The 18436-nt window shown below is 39.8% G+C and overlaps 3 protein-coding genes and 1 long non-coding RNA gene across 6 annotated transcripts in view; 3 read left to right on the top strand and 1 right to left on the bottom strand.

The window, feature by feature from the left end:
* The window catches only part of LOC121104437, a 6231-nt gene extending 5122 nt beyond the window's left edge, over positions 1 to 1109 (top strand). The window contains exons 2-3 of the long non-coding RNA XR_005836771.1: positions 132 to 229; positions 600 to 1109. This is a non-coding gene — a long non-coding RNA (uncharacterized LOC121104437). The remainder of the gene's footprint in view (positions 1 to 131; positions 230 to 599) is intronic.
* Positions 1 to 17195, bottom strand: part of XPNPEP3 (X-prolyl aminopeptidase 3) — a 68795-nt gene extending 51600 nt beyond the window's left edge. For 2 of the 3 annotated variants that reach the window (XM_008702959.2, XM_008702960.2), the window contains exons 1-2: positions 17031 to 17195; positions 1104 to 1220 (exon numbers count right to left, since the gene is read on the bottom strand). In XM_008702959.2, the coding sequence (XP_008701181.1) occupies positions 1104 to 1220; positions 17031 to 17094 (181 nt within the window). In that variant the 5' untranslated portion in view covers positions 17095 to 17195. Of the gene's footprint in view, positions 1 to 91; positions 189 to 1103; positions 1221 to 17030 lie in introns of those variants that run through there. The other variant, XM_008702961.2, reaches the window with a different exon arrangement.
* DNAJB7 (DnaJ heat shock protein family (Hsp40) member B7) lies at positions 8785 to 11687 on the top strand. Its single transcript, XM_008702957.2, has one exon. It carries the CDS (start codon positions 10267 to 10269, stop codon positions 11191 to 11193), a length of 927 nt encoding a protein of 308 aa, XP_008701179.1. The 5' UTR covers positions 8785 to 10266; the 3' UTR covers positions 11194 to 11687.
* A 390-nt stretch (positions 17196 to 17585) lies between the features above and the next one.
* ST13 (ST13 Hsp70 interacting protein) overlaps positions 17586 to 18436 on the top strand; it is a 30778-nt gene continuing 29927 nt past the window's right edge. Inside the window, 1 exon segment of the mRNA XM_008702962.2 lies at positions 17586 to 17836. Within this exon segment, the coding sequence (XP_008701184.2) occupies positions 17727 to 17836 (110 nt within the window). The 5' untranslated portion in view covers positions 17586 to 17726.

The following is an 18436-nucleotide window of genomic DNA, read 5'->3' as shown; positions in this document are numbered from 1 at the left end:
TTTTTTTTTTTTTTTTTAATGAGGCTACAGGTAGGTTGACAGGTTAGAGAAATACTTAAACTACTACTAACTGGATTGCTAGTAAGCTTACCTTACAGCTTTGAAAAACTCTGATTTCTTGTGTGTTTCAGTGGTGAGCTGCATTTCCTGAGTCTCAGCCGATTTCCCAGCAGGAATTCCAGTCTGATGAAGAATCAGCAAAAGGAAGCCCTCACTGAGAGACACACTGGTATCATTCACTGAGTGGAGATAGTGAAAGAGTAACGTATTTCTAAAGGCAATTTAGATTATTGGTATATATGCTTACATAGTAAATACAGATTTAACTTCCTAAGGCAGTGGCAACAATTAACTTCCCTTGAAAATCTGACTGCTTTTTCTACAAAGCATTTGTTTTGCCCTACCTACCTCTTTGGGATGGCATTCATTTACCAAAGTTCACCCCTTAACTGCCTTTTTATCATTGTTATCACCTCTCAAAGCTATGAAAATCAATCTGGAAATCTAGTGTAATCTACATTGCAATATTTATGTTAAATGAAATGAGCATTTATGACTCTCAAGAAAAACATGTTTTCTTTCTTTCTTCTTTTTTTTAGTCGGCCCCATGCCCAACATGGGGCTAGAACTCACAACCCTGAGATCAAGAGTCTAATGCTCCACTGACTGAGCCAGCTGGGCGCCCCAAGAAAAACATGTTTTCTAAAATGTCTTTAACATAGCAGATCACAAGGAATCAATTGTTTGATTGATCTAGCAACTGTCTTAGATAGTAATGTAACTTTTCTTTTAAAATATCCTGAAATACATACTTTTCATTGATAATTCTGAATCTTATTTGCTGCTCTAGATAGTGCCATCAGCATACTACCAGTAGCTACATGTACCTTTTTAAGTTTAAAATTAACTAAAATAAAATATTAAGTTTTTCAGTTGCACTAGCAACGTTATAAGTATGCAGTAACCACTTGTGGCTGGTGGCTACTGCACAGGGCAGCAAAGACCTAGAACATTTACATCACTGTAAAAAGTTCTATGGGGTAGCACAGTTCTAAGTAAAACATCTAAAGAGAGAGACAGTTACTATAGTTAAAAGGGCTTACCTGGTTTGAGGAGGTGTGGGTGTGTAAAGGGGCTGGGCTGGCCTAAGTATCGGTTTGGAATTCTCCTCTCTGGGATGGGCTGGAGGGAGTACCTTCGCTGAGAACATGACATGCATCCTGAAGGAAAAATAAAGTGAAATGGAACAATAATCTAGAAAGTCCTCACAGTATGTATACATTTATCTATCTCCAGCAGTTAGATGCTCTAGAAAAATGCAAGTTAGTATCTCCTTCAACATTTATATGGTCCTTCCTCTGTGCCAGTCAGGACCTGTGTTGGGCCCTAGGAATACAGGAATGAGATCATTTTTACCCTTAGCAACTTAGTCTACTGCAGTTTAATAGAGGGATATATACATAGAGTATGACTATGGTATGAATAAGGAACTATGGGAACGGAAAGAAGGCAACAAACAAAAGCAAGTAAGGGGTAAGGGTATTTCACAGAGGTAGTGTGAAGCTGTATCCTAAAATGCAAAAAAAGAAAATTAACATTTTATTGAGAATATGTGAAGTATGAGAAAATATGCACATGCTATCTCATTTAATCTCGGAAATGTTGGAGCTAGGTTAAATCATATATGAAAAATGCTTAATCGTGGTATACAACAAACACTATTATTAGCATTCATTCAATAGATTTAAGTATGTGACTGGAACACATGGTAGAAAAAAACATAAGAATGAGGACTATTTGCTGTGGTCTTTAAAGAATACAGTCTAGTGGAGGTGAGACAAAACGACATTGTAACACTACATGGTGAACGCCATGGTGGATTCATTCACAAGGTTTTTCGAGAGCATAGAGACTAATACAATGTTGTGGGATGGGTACAAGGACAAAGATAGGCATATAGTGCTCTGGGGAACACAGAGCAGCACACAAAAGGTGTTGGTGTGGGAGTGTAGAAGTAGGGGATGCCTACTCTGAATACGAATTAGTCAAGTGAAGGGCACCTGGCCAGCTCAGTTGGTAGAGCATGTGACCTGATCTCCAGATTGTAAATAAGAGCCCCATGCTGGGTGTAGAGATTACTTAAAGATAAAATCTTTAAAAAAAAAAATCAGTCAATTGAAAGAGAAATGGGTCTGGAAGGTATTATGAATGAGATTACGAAAGGGAAGGCATAGAAGGCACTGTGCGTGTGTTTGTGTGTGTGTGTGTGTGTGTGTGTGTTTAGGGGGGAAAAGAGAGTTTCAGGTCAGTGTTGCTGGATGAAGATGAAAAGATTAGAAAGGTAAGGATCAGACAGTTAAAGGCTTTGCATGTATACCAAATTACGGAATTACGATTTTAATTGCCATCATCATTGCTTTTTTACAAACAAGGAATTGGACTCAAAGAACCCATGTTACACCTTACTGGAAAAGCTGGAGTTCAAACCTAGGGTTTTTTGTTTTTATTTTTGTTTAGGTTTTATTTATTTATTTGAGAGAGAGCAAGCGAGTGCACCAGCAGGGGGATGGGCAGAGGGAGAAGCAGACTACCCACTGAGCAAGAAGCAAGAAGCCCTATGTGGGGCTTGATCCCAGGACCCAGGGATCATGACCTGAGCCAAAGGCAAATGCTTAACTGACTGAGCCACCCAGGCCCCCCCAAACCTAGGTTTATTAAACTCCAAAATCTTTGCTCTTATCCCTCCACCCTGTTACTCAGTAGGTGTTCTCTGTTGATGCCAACAACACAATCAGTACTATACAATCTTCTTGTGAGCATACAATCGCTACAACAGGAGGATGTGATGTCTGGATCAAGTTAAAGGTTTTTGTAGGGATTATGTAGTATGAATGAGGTCTATACATTTGGTGAGTTAGGAGTCTTAAATGTTAAGTGAATTAAATTTACAGAGGATTATTGAAAAAAATTATAGCTTCTTGGATGATTAAAAAGACAGAATGGTAAAGGTTTCTAGGCAGTATGAAAATACAGTTAAGAATAGTGAAAAATGAGAAAAAGGAAAAACAAGTATGTCCTGGAATCTAGCTTTAGAAAATGTACAGAATACATGTTAGGGAATATACCCAGTCTATATACATTGAAAGCTTAACAAAGATGAGGGAAGAGATTTACAGAAATACAGAGGATAGAGGAACTTGCCAAAGGACAACACAGGGATGCAATCAACAAAGTCCTAACATGGGAAACACTACAGGACAAACAACTCTGTTTCTTCCACATAAATTTTATAGCAGGTAGGGGTGGTAAGAGATGGAAAGAGGAATCTGTAGATTAAGAAAACCTTAAAAATTATTATCAATCAGTTGTACTATGTGAACCTTATATGGATCCTGATTCAAGCAACAAATTGTAAAACAAGTATCTACTCATACTGTTTATTACATTTATGAAAAAAATTGGAAATTTGGATAATAATTGCATATTTGATGGTATTATGGAAGTAATGTGTACTTCTTTAAGGTGTGATAATAGTGTTGTGGTTGTTATTTTTTAAATTATTTATTTACTTATTTATTTGAGAGAGGGAGTGTGCACACAAGCAGGGGGAACAGCAGAGAGAGAGTGAGAAACAGGGTCCCTGCTGAGCAGAGAGCCCAATGTGGGGCTCAATCCCAGAACCCCGGGATCATGACCCGAGCCAAAGGCAGATGCTTAACCAACTGAGCCACCCAGGCACCCCTGTGGTTATGTTAAAAAGGAAGAACCTTACCTTTTAGAGATATAAATTGAAATACTTACTGACGAAGTGATACAATCTGGGTTTGTCTCAATATAACATGGGAGTGGGGTGGATTGGGGAGAGCATGAAAGGGCATTTGGATGAAAGAAGACTGGCCATGAGTTGCTAACTGCTGAAGCTGGGTGATGGGTACATGGGAGTCCACTATGTACAGTAACTCTATCTACTTGCATGTTGAAATTTTTATAATAAGAAGAAAAAGGGAGGGGAGGCTCCTGGGTGGCTGAATCATTAAGCGTCTGTCTTCGGCTCAGGTCATGATCCTAGGGTCCTGGGATTGAGCCTCAGATTCCACTCCATGCTCAGCAGGAAGCCTGCTTCTCCCTCTCCCACTCTCTCTGCTTGTGTTTCCTCTCTTGCTGTCTCTCTCTCTCTCTGTGCCAAATAAATAAATAAAATCTTAAAAAGTAAAAAAAGAAAATGAGTTAAGTATAGAGAAAAATGAGGGAAATAAACGTGCACTCTGAAAGGCAATCTAAGACAAAGAGTTAAAGGTGGCATGGTATAGCAGAAAAAAGTGCCAGTTCTATGATCTATGTGATCTTGACATGTTACATAATTCCTTTGCACTATTTCTTTACCTGTGAAATAATGCAGTTCTAGTAGATAGTGGATTTCAACCTTTTAAAACCAAGACACAGTAAGAAGTATATTTTACATGGTAACCTAGTATACACAGACATATAAATATGATATATATAGAAATTTCACTAGGCGTGCCTGGGTGGCTCAGTTAACTGAGTGTCTGACTTTTGATTTCGGCTCAGGTCGTGATCTCAGGGTCATGGGATGGAGCCCTGCGTCGGGCTCCACACACGGTGTGGAGTCTGCTTGTCCCTCTCCCTCTGCTTCTCCTCCCACTCTCTCTCTCAAATAAATACACAAAATCTTTAAGAAAAATTTCATTAAATACTATTCTTTCTATGACTGATATTTGTCTGCACTATTCCGTTAAAAAGTTTCTCAGTACACAATGATTTTATTACTGCAATTTCTTAAATGGTGGCCCCCAAAAGATACGCCCACGTCATTTTCCCCAGAACCTGTTAATTTGCTTGGAAAAGGTGTCTTTGCAGATATAACTAAGGATCTTGAAATGAGGAGATCATCCTTTATCACCTGGGTAGGTCCTCAATTCAATGACAAGTGCTCTTATAAGAGAAATGCAGAGAGAGATTTCAGACAGACGAGAAAACAGAAGAGGAGGAAGCAATGGGACCATGGAGGCAGCGATTAGAGTGATGTGGCCACAAGAACACCAATAGCCACCATAAGCTGAAGAGGTCAAGAAGAGATTCTTTCCTAGAGCCTTTGGAAGGAATATAGCCCTGCTAACACTTGATTTCAGACCTCTGGCCTCCAGAGCCATGAGAGAATTCTATTATTTTAAGCCACCATGTTTGTGGTGATTTGTTATGGAAGCCTCAGGAAACTAACACCATGACCTACTACGGTTACAGCTTGCCACTGGAAAACACTGCACTAAAATGCTCTATCTCTGTACTGAGGGAAGCGCTAGTTTGGGAGGAGGAGAGACGTGAGGATGCTGAATAATTTTTAAGAGCATAAAGGGATCCTGAGACCAACCCCTGCCTCAACCAAACATCCGATTCCCTACAGTGTTACTTGCAAACACCTGTAGGAATGACCTTTCCTGACAAATAGTAGCTTTTGGCCCACTTTGGTTTTTAGTTATTTGACTCTTGACGTTTGTGTTTCCTGAAAGTAGAAAAGGCACAAGGAGGAGATGATAATGGGTTGAACTGTCCATGTATAAGACCGTGCTGGTGGAGTGACTGGGATGGAGTGTTATGAAGAAAAGGAATACAATTAGGAGTTTAGTAGAACTACCTGAGCTTTCTTCACCTGTAAGCAAACTTTTTTTTAAAAGATTTTATTTATTTATTTGAGAGAGAGAGAGCATGCACGAGCAGGGAGAGGGGCAGGGGGAGAGGGAGGGACAGAAGCAGACTCTCCTGCTGAGCAGGGAGCCCGACTCATGACTCGATTTCAGGCCCCTGGGATCATGACCTGAGCCGGACAGACGCTTAACCAACTGAGCCACCCAGGCGTCCCAGCAAACTCTTGTCCTAATCAAAGCTTACAGAATATAGGATACAGCTCCATTTTTCCTTATTACAAGAAATAGTAGAGGCACAGTGTATTTAATACTTTCAAATCCCAGCATCATTGATAATAATGATGACAGCTAACATTTACTGTTCATTATATTGCAGAAAGTATTCTAAGTACTCCACATGTATTAACTTATTTAATCAATACAGCTGTGTGAATTAAGTACAATTCTAAATTTTTAACTAATATTTGAACTGGTAACATGTTCATATGGATCAAAGTTCAAAAGGTATAGAAGAGATTTACAGGGAAAAGCCTTCCTCCCACATCTTTCCCCAAGTTACCCTGTACCCCTTCCTTGAGACAGCCAGTATTATCACTTTTTTGTTGAAACCACTTCTATTTATTGGTATTCCCTTCATTAAACAAATAGTAGCACAAATGCTTGAGGTAGATGTTATTACAATACGGTCCATTTAAAGATGAGAAAAACAGGTACAAAGGAAGGTTAAGAAACTTGCCCAAGATGAAGAATTACTGAGACAGAACTAGGACCACTGGACTACATTATCTACATTACTGTCTTGGCAGTAAAATAACTGAATGTAAAAAGTTAACCAATTCTCTCTTTTTTTATGTTCAGATGAAATAATACCAGAATACCCAATCCTTCTATTTTGGACCACTTCCTAGCACAGTAAGCTTAAGTCTAACAGATGCAAATTAACAATACTTTTACCTACATTTAAGTAAAACACAATTTTTTCCCCAAATGTCCCATAATTAGTCGGTAGCGAAACTGGTATGTTGAGTCCTATTTCTAAAATCCAATTTGATTCAAAGTAGGGCCATTTCATTAGTACAGACCCTCCTCAATTCACCTGGACTACTACATCTCCTAACTGGTCTGCCTTTCTTGGATCTTGTCCTTCTTCTTTAGTTTATCCTCTATAGCTATACTACTTCCAAAGTGATCCCTCTAGTCCTTTGCTTCAATGTCCTCAAAGGTATTGTCAACCAACTCAGGTTTAAATTCAGGATCTGTCCTTAACTTTCCAGCTTCCCACACTAACACTATATACCTAGAATTTTCTTTCACAATGCACTTAAAACTCTAGCTTAGCACCCTTCATGATCTGGCCCCTGTCCATTCCTCCGGCCTAATAATCCTTAAAAAACATTATTGCAGCCACACCTGAAGAGCCCCAGCTATGTAGTCTGAACTTTAACAGTATTTACTTTTGAAAACACAGTTCTCTTGTCTAAAATGGCTTTTCTCTGCTTCCATGAGCTCAAACATCACTTACTCTAGGAAGCCTTCTAATTCTCCATCCTTGCTGATTCTGATGCAAATGCCCCTCCTCAATGCTCCCATGCTTAATTGTTTTCATACCTATGACACTGCACATAATTCCTAATTAGTTTGCCAGTCTATTATAAACTTTTGGAAGGCAGAGATTATTTGTTATTTGACTTTATTTCCTGGTGATTACATTGGGATATATTTTGAAGGTCAAAAGTCAACCAGTCTGCCTTTTGATTAGATGCAGAGAGTAAAGAAAAAAGAAATTAAGAGGATTCTCAGGTTTTTTGGCTTGAATAACAGGATGGATGATTGCACCATTAAATGAAATTGCAAAGACTGATATCCAATATTTATTGGATATTCCAAGAGTACAAATAGGCAATCTGAAGTTCCGGGGTAAAATAATAGGCTAGATATATATCCAATATTTATTGGATATTCCAAGAGTACAAATAGGCAATCTGAAGTTCCGGGGTAAAATAATAGGCTAGATATATAAAGATTTCAGAAGCACAAATGTGGTATCTAAAGCTTTGGGACTGGATACTACCTATCGAGACTGCTTAGATCAAGTTTAGTTACTATTTTAGTGTGAAAAGGAAAAGCACAGGAGAAAGGAAGAAAACTAGAGGAATGTGGTATTTAGGAAGTTAAACAAGTGTCTTAATAGAGGGAAGTGCTCACCCGTGTCAAGTGCTGCTAAATACAAGGAGGCCAAAAGGACAACCACGGGATTTGGTAACATAGAAGTCACTGGAGACCCGCACGAGAACACTTTTAGTATAATATAAAAAATGAAAGCCAAAATGGGTAAAGGTGGTCAAAAGGTACAAACTTCCAGTTATAAAGTTCTGGGGGATGTAAAGTATAACATAGTGACCATAGTTAATGATTCTTCATTGCATATTTGAAAATTGCTAAAAACAAAGATCTTAAAAGTTCTTATCACAAGAAAAATGGGGTGTCTGGCTGGCTCAATCAGAGCACGAGACTCTTGATTTCAGGGTTGTGAGTTCAAGCCCACAGTGGGCACAGGGTTTACTTGAAAAAAAAGAAAAGTTATCACAAGAAGAAATTTTAACTATGCGAAGTAACGGATGATAACTAAACTTCTTTTGGTAATGATTTCACAATGTATACATATATCAAATCATTATACTGTACACCTTAAACATATATGTCAATTATATCTCAGTTAAGACTGAGTAGTCTTAGAAGCCAAACTGGAGCGTGCCAATAAAATAGGATGGAAGAAAGCAGAAACATCAAGCAGAGACAATAATTTTGAGAAGTTTTATTGCAAAGAGATCAGAGAAAATGGTACAGCAGCTAGAAGGGCCAAGATCAAGAGAGGGGGAATAATTAGAAGCAAATCCTTGTGTTATATCTTCACACTCTACTGAAGTTAGTTTTTCAGTGTTTCTTACATAAATTCCTTGAGAGCAGAATTTTCTATTTTCTAACTCCTATCAGTATCACAGATTCTTTTTTTTTTTTTAAAGATTTTATTTATTCGACAGAGATAGAGACAGCCAGCGAGACAGGGTGTAACACAAGCAGGGGGAGTGGGAGAGGAAGAAGCAGGCTTCCAGTGGAGGAGCCTGATGTGGGGCTCGATCCCATAACGCCGGGATCACACCCTGAGCCGAAGGCAGACGCTTAACCGCTGTGCCACCCAGGCGCCCCAGTATCACAGATTCTTAATACATATTTGTAGAATGTCTAAAACCTGAACTCTTAAATCCTGGTTCAAGAAATGCAATAGAGTAGAAAGAGTAGAATTTAGAATCAGACAGATCCAAGTTCAAATAACGGACTGTTCACTAATAAGCTAGGGAGCCTTAGACAAATTTATCTTTAAGAACCTCAGGTTTCTTATGGGCACAAAATATTTTTGCTGGAATGCTATTAACAAATACATGAGAAACTATGTGTAAGTCACCTGGTGTAGAGTTTGACCTAAAGAGAGTGCTCAAATAATGTTCAGTATTATATCATTATTGTTATTATTTTCAATGGCAGGCAAATCTAATCATGTGTATGCCATTCATACATACATGTAGATATACTGTAGAGAACTGAAAACCAATCTGAAGTAGCTCTCTGCCCCAATCACACTACTGTTTTCTTTTTTTTTGAGGGGAAGCACATATCACATTATTTTGTTTTCTTTATTATTTATATTCTATTATAATGTAAACCATGAAAATCACAATTTCTTGTTTAATACTATTAAACATCAGTGGTTAAAACCGTGTCTTGCACAAAGCAGGCATTCAATAATATATACTGAATATGTAAGTGTATAATTTTCAAAATCTTTAACTACGTAAGTAGTAAACTGTGAAGTGGATAGACACCATCATCTCAAATCATTCAATACTGGCATGCAGAAAGCTTGTTTATTATGCTACTTCAGGAAGCTTTCCCTGAAACATCCTCAGTCTGGGCTAGGGTGTTTCTCATGATTGCTTAGCATCCAGTGCTTCCCTCATCGTAGTCCTTATTACACTGTAATCGAGTTGTCTGTATTTCCTATTGAATTCTCTCTTGTCTGAAATAAACAAAAATGTCATCTACTTGAATACCTTTTCACGTAGTTCACGATTTCTTCATTTTTCAAAATCAAAACATAGAATTGGGAAATAAGTTATTAAGGCTCAGTAGCCTAAAGGTCATATTATGCAAGGGGCATGCTGTGGCCATCAACAACAGGTCCCACTAGTTTATGAGACATTGTTTGAGGCTTCCAGGAGAATATAGGAGAAAGAGTCAAGAGGGTCGGGATGGCCTGGTAGGACTCTGGACTAGCTCTATTTGGAAGGTCTAGTTCCTACCCCAACCCCAGAATGACACCATAATGCAAACCTTTCTGACATAAGCTTGTAACTCTGCTTGACACATAATCAGTATCCTAATGTTCCCTACCAGTGCCCATGGTAGTAACAGTGTCTTCAATGTAAAAATGTGCCTATTTGTGGTCACTGCCTCTACCACCACCGTCAGGAGAGCTTGAACTGAGAGGAAACTACGTTCTCACGACTCAGACCCAGAACACCCTCTTCCAACAATCTGTTAAAACATGGTGGATTACTATGAAGTTCTAGAAGTGCAGAAATATGCTTCACCTGAGGACATTAAAAAGGCTTATCGTAAAGTGGCACTTAAATGGCACCCTGATAAAAATCCAGAAAATAAAGAAGAAGCTGAGAGAAAATTCAAAGAAGTAGCTGAGGCATATGAAGTATTATCAAATAATGAAAAACGGGACATTTATGATAAATATGGCCAAGAAGGATTAAATGGTAGAGGCAGAAGTCATTTTGATGATTCTTTTGAGTATGGCTTCATATTCCGTAAGCCAGATGATGTCTTTAGAGAAATTTTTGGTGAAAGGGACCCATTTTCATTTCATTTCTTTGAAGACTCACTTGAGGACCTTTTAAATAGTCCAAGAAGCTCCTGTGGAAGCAGAGGTACAAGATCCTTTTCTGCTACCTCCAATAAATATCCAGTTTTTGAGAGATTTTCTTCATACGATACAGGATATACACCATATGGTTCACTGGGCCACGAGGGCCTTAATTCATTCTCCTCCCTGGCATCTGATGACAGTGGGATGAGCAACTACATATCTGTTACAGCTTCAGGTAAGATTGTTAATAGCAGAAATACAAATACACAGAGAATTATTGAGAATGATCAAGAAAGAGAAGTTGACGATGATGGTGAGTTAAAGTCCTTCCTTATAAATGGTGTGGCAGATGAAGACGGCTTTGTGGAAGAATGCAGTTGGAGAAGAAAGTCATTCAACAATTATTCACCGAAGTCCTACAGCCCCAAACATGTAACTCAATATACTTTTGTGGATAATGATGAGCAAGATATACCTTGGGTCACTAGCAACTGGCATCCCTGTATTTTCTCAGCGGGATTCAAAGAAGGTGGTAAGAGGAAAAAAAAGAAGCATAAAGAGGTGCAGAAGAAGTCAACCAAAAGGAATCGTTAAATTGACTCTTCAGACACATTATGTTCATATAACAATTGAACACGACTCTGTGTGTGTTTTGGTTAATCAGAGTTTTGTAGATAACATTTGTCTAATACTATACTAAGATTATGTTTTTAACATGTTTAGCAGCATTGTGGACATTTGTTCAAAGGTTGTTTGGATTAGGTATGTCAGAAAAAGATGAGTTTGTGGTGACAGTGATGTTAAGAATTTGGAAAACAGCAAATACCATTTCACTTTTTTTGAGCTAAACATTCACAAATCATAGTTTTTTTTTAAGCAGAGTTTATGATCTATTTCATTCCTTTTATCTACTTGAAACTACTATACAAACTTCTGAAATGTGTATAGCATTAGGAGCTAAAAATTTATTAAGATACACAGGTTCAAACTATATAATTATTCATGAAATGAATTTTTCCCAATAGAGGTAGAGCATTTGACACATAAGTACACTATAAATAAAAATTAAAGTATAAAATATTTTAAGCTAAAAAAGCCAGAATTATATTTGCACCCCCATGTTTACAGAACTTATTCACAGTAGCCAAGAGGTGGAAGAAACCCAAATACCAATCAATGGATGAATAAACATACATATGGTGAAATATTATTCAGCCTTAAGAAGAAAATCCTGTTACATGCTACACGGGTTACAATACATGGGTAAACTTTGAAACATTATGGTAAGTGAAATAAGCCAGTCATGAAGACAAATCCTTATGATTCTACTTACGTGAGGTAAGACATTCATAAAAACAAAGTAGAATCATGGTTACCAGGACAAGGGAGGGAAAGGTGGTGTTTATGGGTCTAGTTTTAGATTTCAAGATGAAAGAGTTCTAGAAATCTGTTTCACAATGTATATTTAGAAATGATTAACATAGTAAATTTTATGTTATATGTATTCTACCACAATTAAAAAAGAAAACTAGACTTATCCTGGATTTCTCAGAGCAATGTGGCTATTTCATGTATGGTAGGCCTATAATGAATCACTCCAGACAGGAAACTTTCTGTTTTCTTTTTTTACAATATACTATGTACACAAGATCTACAAAGACATTGCTCTAAAACACCAACTTTAGCCACTATAATTTAGGGTTATAATGGAAGAAAAATTAGTTACAGATACATCAGACATTGAGCAAGCAGTTAAGCTAAATGTTTGCAGACATTTGCGTATTTTAAATGAACTTACTTTAATTTCAATACAATTACTTCTTAGCTTCCTCTAATTATTTTATTTTCAAAATACATTACTTTTCAGCCTATGATTTTTATTCAGTCTTTCGTTCACTCAATGGTATTTTTTGAGTACCTACTATTTGTCAGGTACGTGGGACACAGTTATGAACGAAACCAAAAATCTTAGCTGTCACAGAGCTTACAAACTGGCAAAGACAAAAACAAGGATTAAGTAAAATATAATGTAAGTCACAGGAGCTAAAGAAAACAAAACAAGAGGGGACAGAAATTTTAGAATACAAAGGTTGAAATTGTAGTTAAGGTAGCCAGAGAAAAATGGTTAACATCTGAGTAAAGATGTAAAGAAATAGAGGAGTTAATCATGTGGATATGAGGTGAAAAAGAATTCCAGAAGGAACAGCAAGTGAAATGTCTCTAAGGCCAGATGTGTAAGGTGTGTTTGAGGTTCACAGAGATCATCATTGTGAACAATTAAGAGAACAAGCAGATGAAGTCTGAAAGGTAACTAGATGTCAGATTACACACAGACTGCTAGATCACTGTATGAGCTCTGTTGTTATAGGTGGGACAGGAAGCCACTGGAGGCTCTGAGCAGAAGAGTCACATAATCTGACATATTTAAACAGGCCCACTCTGGCTGTTGTCGGGTTTTTTTTTTTTTTTTTTTAACGATTTATTTATTTTAGTGGGCGGAGGGGCAGAGCGAGAGGGAGAATCTCAAGCTGACTCCCTGCTGAGTGCAGAGTCCGAAGTAGGGCTCTATCTCACCACCCTCACATCATGACCTGAGCCAAGATCAAGAATCAGACACTCAACCCACTGAGCCACGCAGGCATCCCTGGCTGTTCTCATTAAGAAAAGATTCAAAGTAAGCAGATGTAGAGGGAAATCAGGCTACTGATAGAATCCAGACAAGATACTGTAATAGCTTGGTCCAGGGTGGAGGAGGTAGGGGTGGTAAAGACTGATCAAATTCTGGATATAGTCTAAAGGTAGCGCCAAGCAGAATTTATTGACAGGCTGCATATTGGCGGTAACAGGAGTCAAGGTTTTTGGCTTTAGCGACTGAGAGAAAGGATTTGCCATTATCTGAGATAGGACAGCAGGTGTTAAGTTTTGGACGTGCTACATTTAAAATTCCTGAATTTATTAACTGAAAAGAAATTTCTTGGATTGATTTGCATCCTGCATACTTCTCACCACTGAATTTTTTTTTTTTAGCAATCTGTTGATATTATTTTAATCTTTTTTCTCTTAGAAATGTAATGACTGCAAATTTTAACGTGACTAAAAGATGGGAGCAAATAATCTAGCAAAACTAAACCCAATCACCTTTGGCAAAATACAGTTCAGTGACATATAGCAATGTAACAAACCTGGAAACCACAAAAGATTTTAACATCTACTCTATAAATGACTGCTATAGTAAAATGTGAGCTTTTGCTGAATTTTGTTTGATTTTTAATTGGTAGGTGGAGAGGAAATTCTATAGGAGGGACTGGGAATGATTTGCATTAACTTATTTTCAGAGGGCACCTCGGTGGCTCAGTCAGTTAAGTGTCTGCCTTCAGCTCAGGTCATGATCTCAGGGTCCTGGGCTCAAGTCCCATGTCAGGCTCCCTGCTCAGTGGGGAGTCTGCTTCTCCCTCTCCCTATGCCCCACACCCTGCTCAAGTTCTCTCTCTCAAATAAATGAATAAAAATCTTGAAAAATAAAAAAATGAACAAAACTTATTTTCAGGAACTAAAGTCATAAAAGCTTAGAGTATTTTAAATGCTACTTTTATAAAATGTGTTATTTAGTAAAGTTTATCTCTCATGTATCTGGGACTACTCAAGAGTTGGAAAAAAAATTTTTTTCCCAACAACAAAACCAAAAACCAGTGTCTCTGAAAATTTAAGTATGCAACATGACATGCCCTCCAGTCCATTTTTCCACTCTTAACAGATAACTAAAAATTCAGATTTAATCTTACTCAATAGCTTAAAATTATCCAATGGTTTCCTACTGCCTAGAGGAATGGGAATATAAAAGACCCTTCATGAGCCAGCCACCAGCTTTTCTTCCTAACTTGGTTTTTTAATCACCCCTTCCTACACCTTATGCTCGAGCCCAAATTTTTCCAAAAGGGTTCCAAGGGATACCAGTTCAAGACTCGCCACAGAAAAAGGGCCCCATGGACAAATACAGTTTGCAAATTACTGCCAAATACCTTTCTTAGAGACTTGAAATTAGTCTATTATGGCCATGATGAAACGCAGTACTTCCCAAATTTATTTGACCACAGATCCATTTTGGTGTAACACCTACTACATGCCTAGGAACGTATTTCAAAAAAGCTCCTCCAGGCTTATTGATTGAAAAGTTTCGTTCCATGCCTTTGCATATGCTTCCTCTGGCAAGATGGCTCTGTTACTCTAGTCTGCTTGATAAAAGCCTTTTTCAAGTCTCAAATGTCTCCTAATGTTTAAGGGCATGCCCACATTTCCTCTTGGCCTCTCCCTGTTGCCAGGAAACACCTATCACTTTTTCCTTCTCCCCACCCATGTTACTAAATGTAGTATGTTATATTACAATTACTTGGTTTCTTTGTCTCCCACGATGTTAGAAACCATGTTCCATGCTCATACGTGGTGCTCAATGATTGTTGAATGAATTAACCGCAAACAGGTTTTAAAAAAATTACTTCTTCTTTAGTCAATGTTTTCACTTTAGGATTGCATGACTTCCACGGATGAGAAAGTTTCCTGTTGTACTCAATACTCTGTACTACAGAGCCTTTTTGAAGAATGGCAACCAAGAGCACCACGGACATGCAAAATTCTATTTATGAGCATCTCAAGACAGAATTTTCAATCTGAAACTTAGTAAAATCCCAAATGACATTTTTTTACAACCCATTACTGTCTTTCTTGAGCCCCCATGCCACCTGAGTCAAGACACTATTAGAATTTATTGCTATACTGTCATTTAACTATTGCTTGTCTATCACCCTGACAAGACAGTGAGCAACTCCAGGGAAGCAGAGATTCATCCACAACGACTACTAAAAAGTTACTGAATGAAGAGAACGTTCTTTTTGGCTCAATAAAAAGTTCCAAAAGGACTCTACTAACCCAGAGTTAAGACCTAGTAGTGGTATAACAGAAAAAGGACTAGACGGCGATGATACAACTAAAATTGCTTACTTGCAACTTGTGATCCTGTGTTGATTTCAGTTCAGTAACATGAGGATAACTTACCCAACTTATTGGACTTGTGAAGATCCAAGGAGATCATCCATTCAAAACACCAATATATATATCATGGTGTTAATGCTAGGAAGTGGTTAAATTTACTTATTTATTTAAGGCAAAAGGAAGCATAACAAATGTATTTTTCAAAGATCTTGGCTTGTATAATCCAATATTACGTGTTAAACTTTCATGGGGTGCCTGGGTGGCTCAGTCATTTAAGCATCTGCCTTTGGCTCAGGTCATGATCTCTGAGTCCTGGGGCTGAGGCCCAGATCCCACTCCATGCTCAGCAGGGAGCCTGCTTCTCCCTCTCCGTCTGCTGCTCCCCCTGCTTGTGCTCGCTCTCTCTCAAATAAATAAAATCTTAAAAAAAAAAACCAATTTCATTAATAATAAGTGGAAGATGGTTCCAGCTCTAAACCATAGGTTGTAACTTCTATGGTTGGGACTAACTACATATCTACTCATCTACTCCTATGGCTAGGGACAGCTTTCTGCAACTTAACCATTAGAACCAAAAAGCAAATTCTGTGCACTGGACAGTGGTTACTTTTTATTTTTTACAGGGAAAAAAATCTTATAATTACCATTCCACTTTCATTAAAGTAGATCGATGTAAGAAATAAAGGCCAAGACACAGATTTGATGTTAAACACCATGTTCTGGTTCACACATTGTTCACCTATTGGCCAAAAACCCTGAAATACGATCCAATGGCAGATCCGCCCGCAAGGTAGTTGATTCAGCTTTCACTGATCGAGGTTTATGTTCACTAGATTAACTGTTCGCGATAGAGTACACCCTAAAAGAATGGTCCCCATTATTCCTGGACTCCTTCATCTTGCCTTTAAGAACTGGGATTTCAGACATTAAAAAGCCCCGGAGTATTTCCAAGCATTATCTCTTCCGAGAGGAACTGCTCAAAGGATTTGTTACTAAACGTGTTTCTTGTACATGCTGGAGCCAGCTCTCAAGTCAACTCTTTGAAAACACGAAAACAGGATTTTAGGGTAACCTAACAGAAACAAGAGCTACTTGATGTGAGACACTTCGTTATCTACGCAAGTGAAAACTGACACAACTTCTACGAGTCCGAGTAACTTCGAAGACAAACCCTCTGGGCGACGGCACACACTTTTCTCTCTGCAGTCATTCCGGCTTCCCAGAATACCTCAACGGTAGGGAGAACACAGGGCCCACCCTTTTCCAGAAGCAGCAGGTAAAGAAGAAATCCGAGGAGCGCACAAAGGGTTTGGGAGTGGAGGCCCCAGCAGGAGAAGGGTCCGCCGAACCAGGGATCGCCTGAGACCAACTTGGATCCCTCTGGGGCGCCTCAGGTTTCTCAGAGAGCAAGCCCCGGAGGGGACACCGTGGGAGATGAGTCTAACCTGAGAGGCAGCGGGCGCTTGCTACGGCGGGAACCAGCTTAGTTGCTGAGAGTAACCAAAGCATGACGGCCTCGCTCACGCGGCAGGAAGGAAAAGAGAAAAAAAGCCGGAGAAGCGGCCCTCAGCACAATTGCGTCGCCAGGAAACCAGGCCAAGCGCCCCTCCCCTTCCGGCCCGCGCCGCTCGCCGGGCTTTCCTTTCACAGCGGCGCTGAATGCTGACGTCACGCCTAGAGCTGTGATTGACGCTCCTCCCGGAGGGCCCGTTTGGTGTCCTGTCGTCGTTCTCCACTTAATGCCCACACGCACAGAATGTCCTATTTTAAATGACTCCCGGCAGGGGCTGATATTTCCCGTCTCCTCGAAAGCACCGTGTGGGGGGACTGATTCAGAGAACTTGCTCCGATATAGAATCTAAGAATGCATGCGTAGAGAGGCAGGCAACAGCGTGAACAGCCACACTTCTAGAAGGTTCTAGGAAGTGCGCAGGGGCAGAGGCGGAGGGAGTAGGAATGAACGGGCGAAGGACCCGAGGTCACGAGACCATTGGGTAGGAGGAGCCAGCGGCCGGGGAGGTTCTAGTCTGTTCTGCCTCGCGGCAGCCGCCCCCTTGCACACGATCACGCTGAGCTAGTACCGCGCCTGGAATCGGGCCGCAGCCTCAGTCGCGCTTGCCGCCTGCTACCGCCTCTGGACCATGGATCCCCGCAAAGTGAGCGAGCTTCGGGCCTTCGTGAAAATGTGTAAGCAGGATCCGAGCGTTCTGCACACCGAGGAAATGCGCTTCCTGCGGGAGTGGGTGGAGAGGTGAGACCCGGGCCGAGGACCGTTGGGGGTGGGAAGAGGGACGGCCGGAGGGGGAGCTGGGCGGGAGCTGACGTTGGGCGGACTTGCAGGGAGCGAACCAGCAGGGAGCTGCGCCGCGAGGGCCCGCCGAGTCGCCGCCTGTTCGTGGCTCTCCCTGGCCAGGAACCGGAGGCGACTTCGGGGGCTAATGGAGGATCGGGAAGCTTAGATAGTACAGAGGTGTGGAAGGAGGAGGCACAGCTGGGTTCCCTCACCCTGAGGTCCTCAGGGGTGTGTCTTGGGCGAAATTTAAATGCAGACGATTGCATGGATTTGGGCACTGTAGACGTGGGGGGTGGGGGCTGCAAGATTTCGCTTTCGCGTGGAGTTGTTTTTCTTGAAATCTCGTGTCCTGCTTAGGTCGCAATGACACGTAGCTGTTTTACGCACTACGTTTTTAAGTAGTGTTTTAAGGAAAATTTGTTATATAATGAGTTATAAAGAAATGGTAATTATTAGATTACCTTTAAATTTACAGCGATTGTAACTGCGTAGAATTATTTTGGTAATCATTTATTGGTACCTCCGTAGTAGCGGTGCCATCACACTGAACACCTGAAG

The sequence above is a fragment of the Ursus maritimus genome, unplaced genomic scaffold (assembly GCF_017311325.1).
Source record: "Ursus maritimus isolate PB19 unplaced genomic scaffold, ASM1731132v1 scaffold_21, whole genome shotgun sequence".
NCBI classification, from domain to species: domain Eukaryota; kingdom Metazoa; phylum Chordata; class Mammalia; order Carnivora; family Ursidae; genus Ursus; species Ursus maritimus.
This window is presented reverse-complemented; position numbering and strand designations above follow the sequence as displayed.

Excerpts from the sequence above, each read along its gene's own strand:
- DNAJB7 (XM_008702957.2), top strand. The coding sequence starts at position 10,267 with ATGGTGGATTACTATGAAGTTCTAGAAGTGCAGAAATATGCTTCACCT.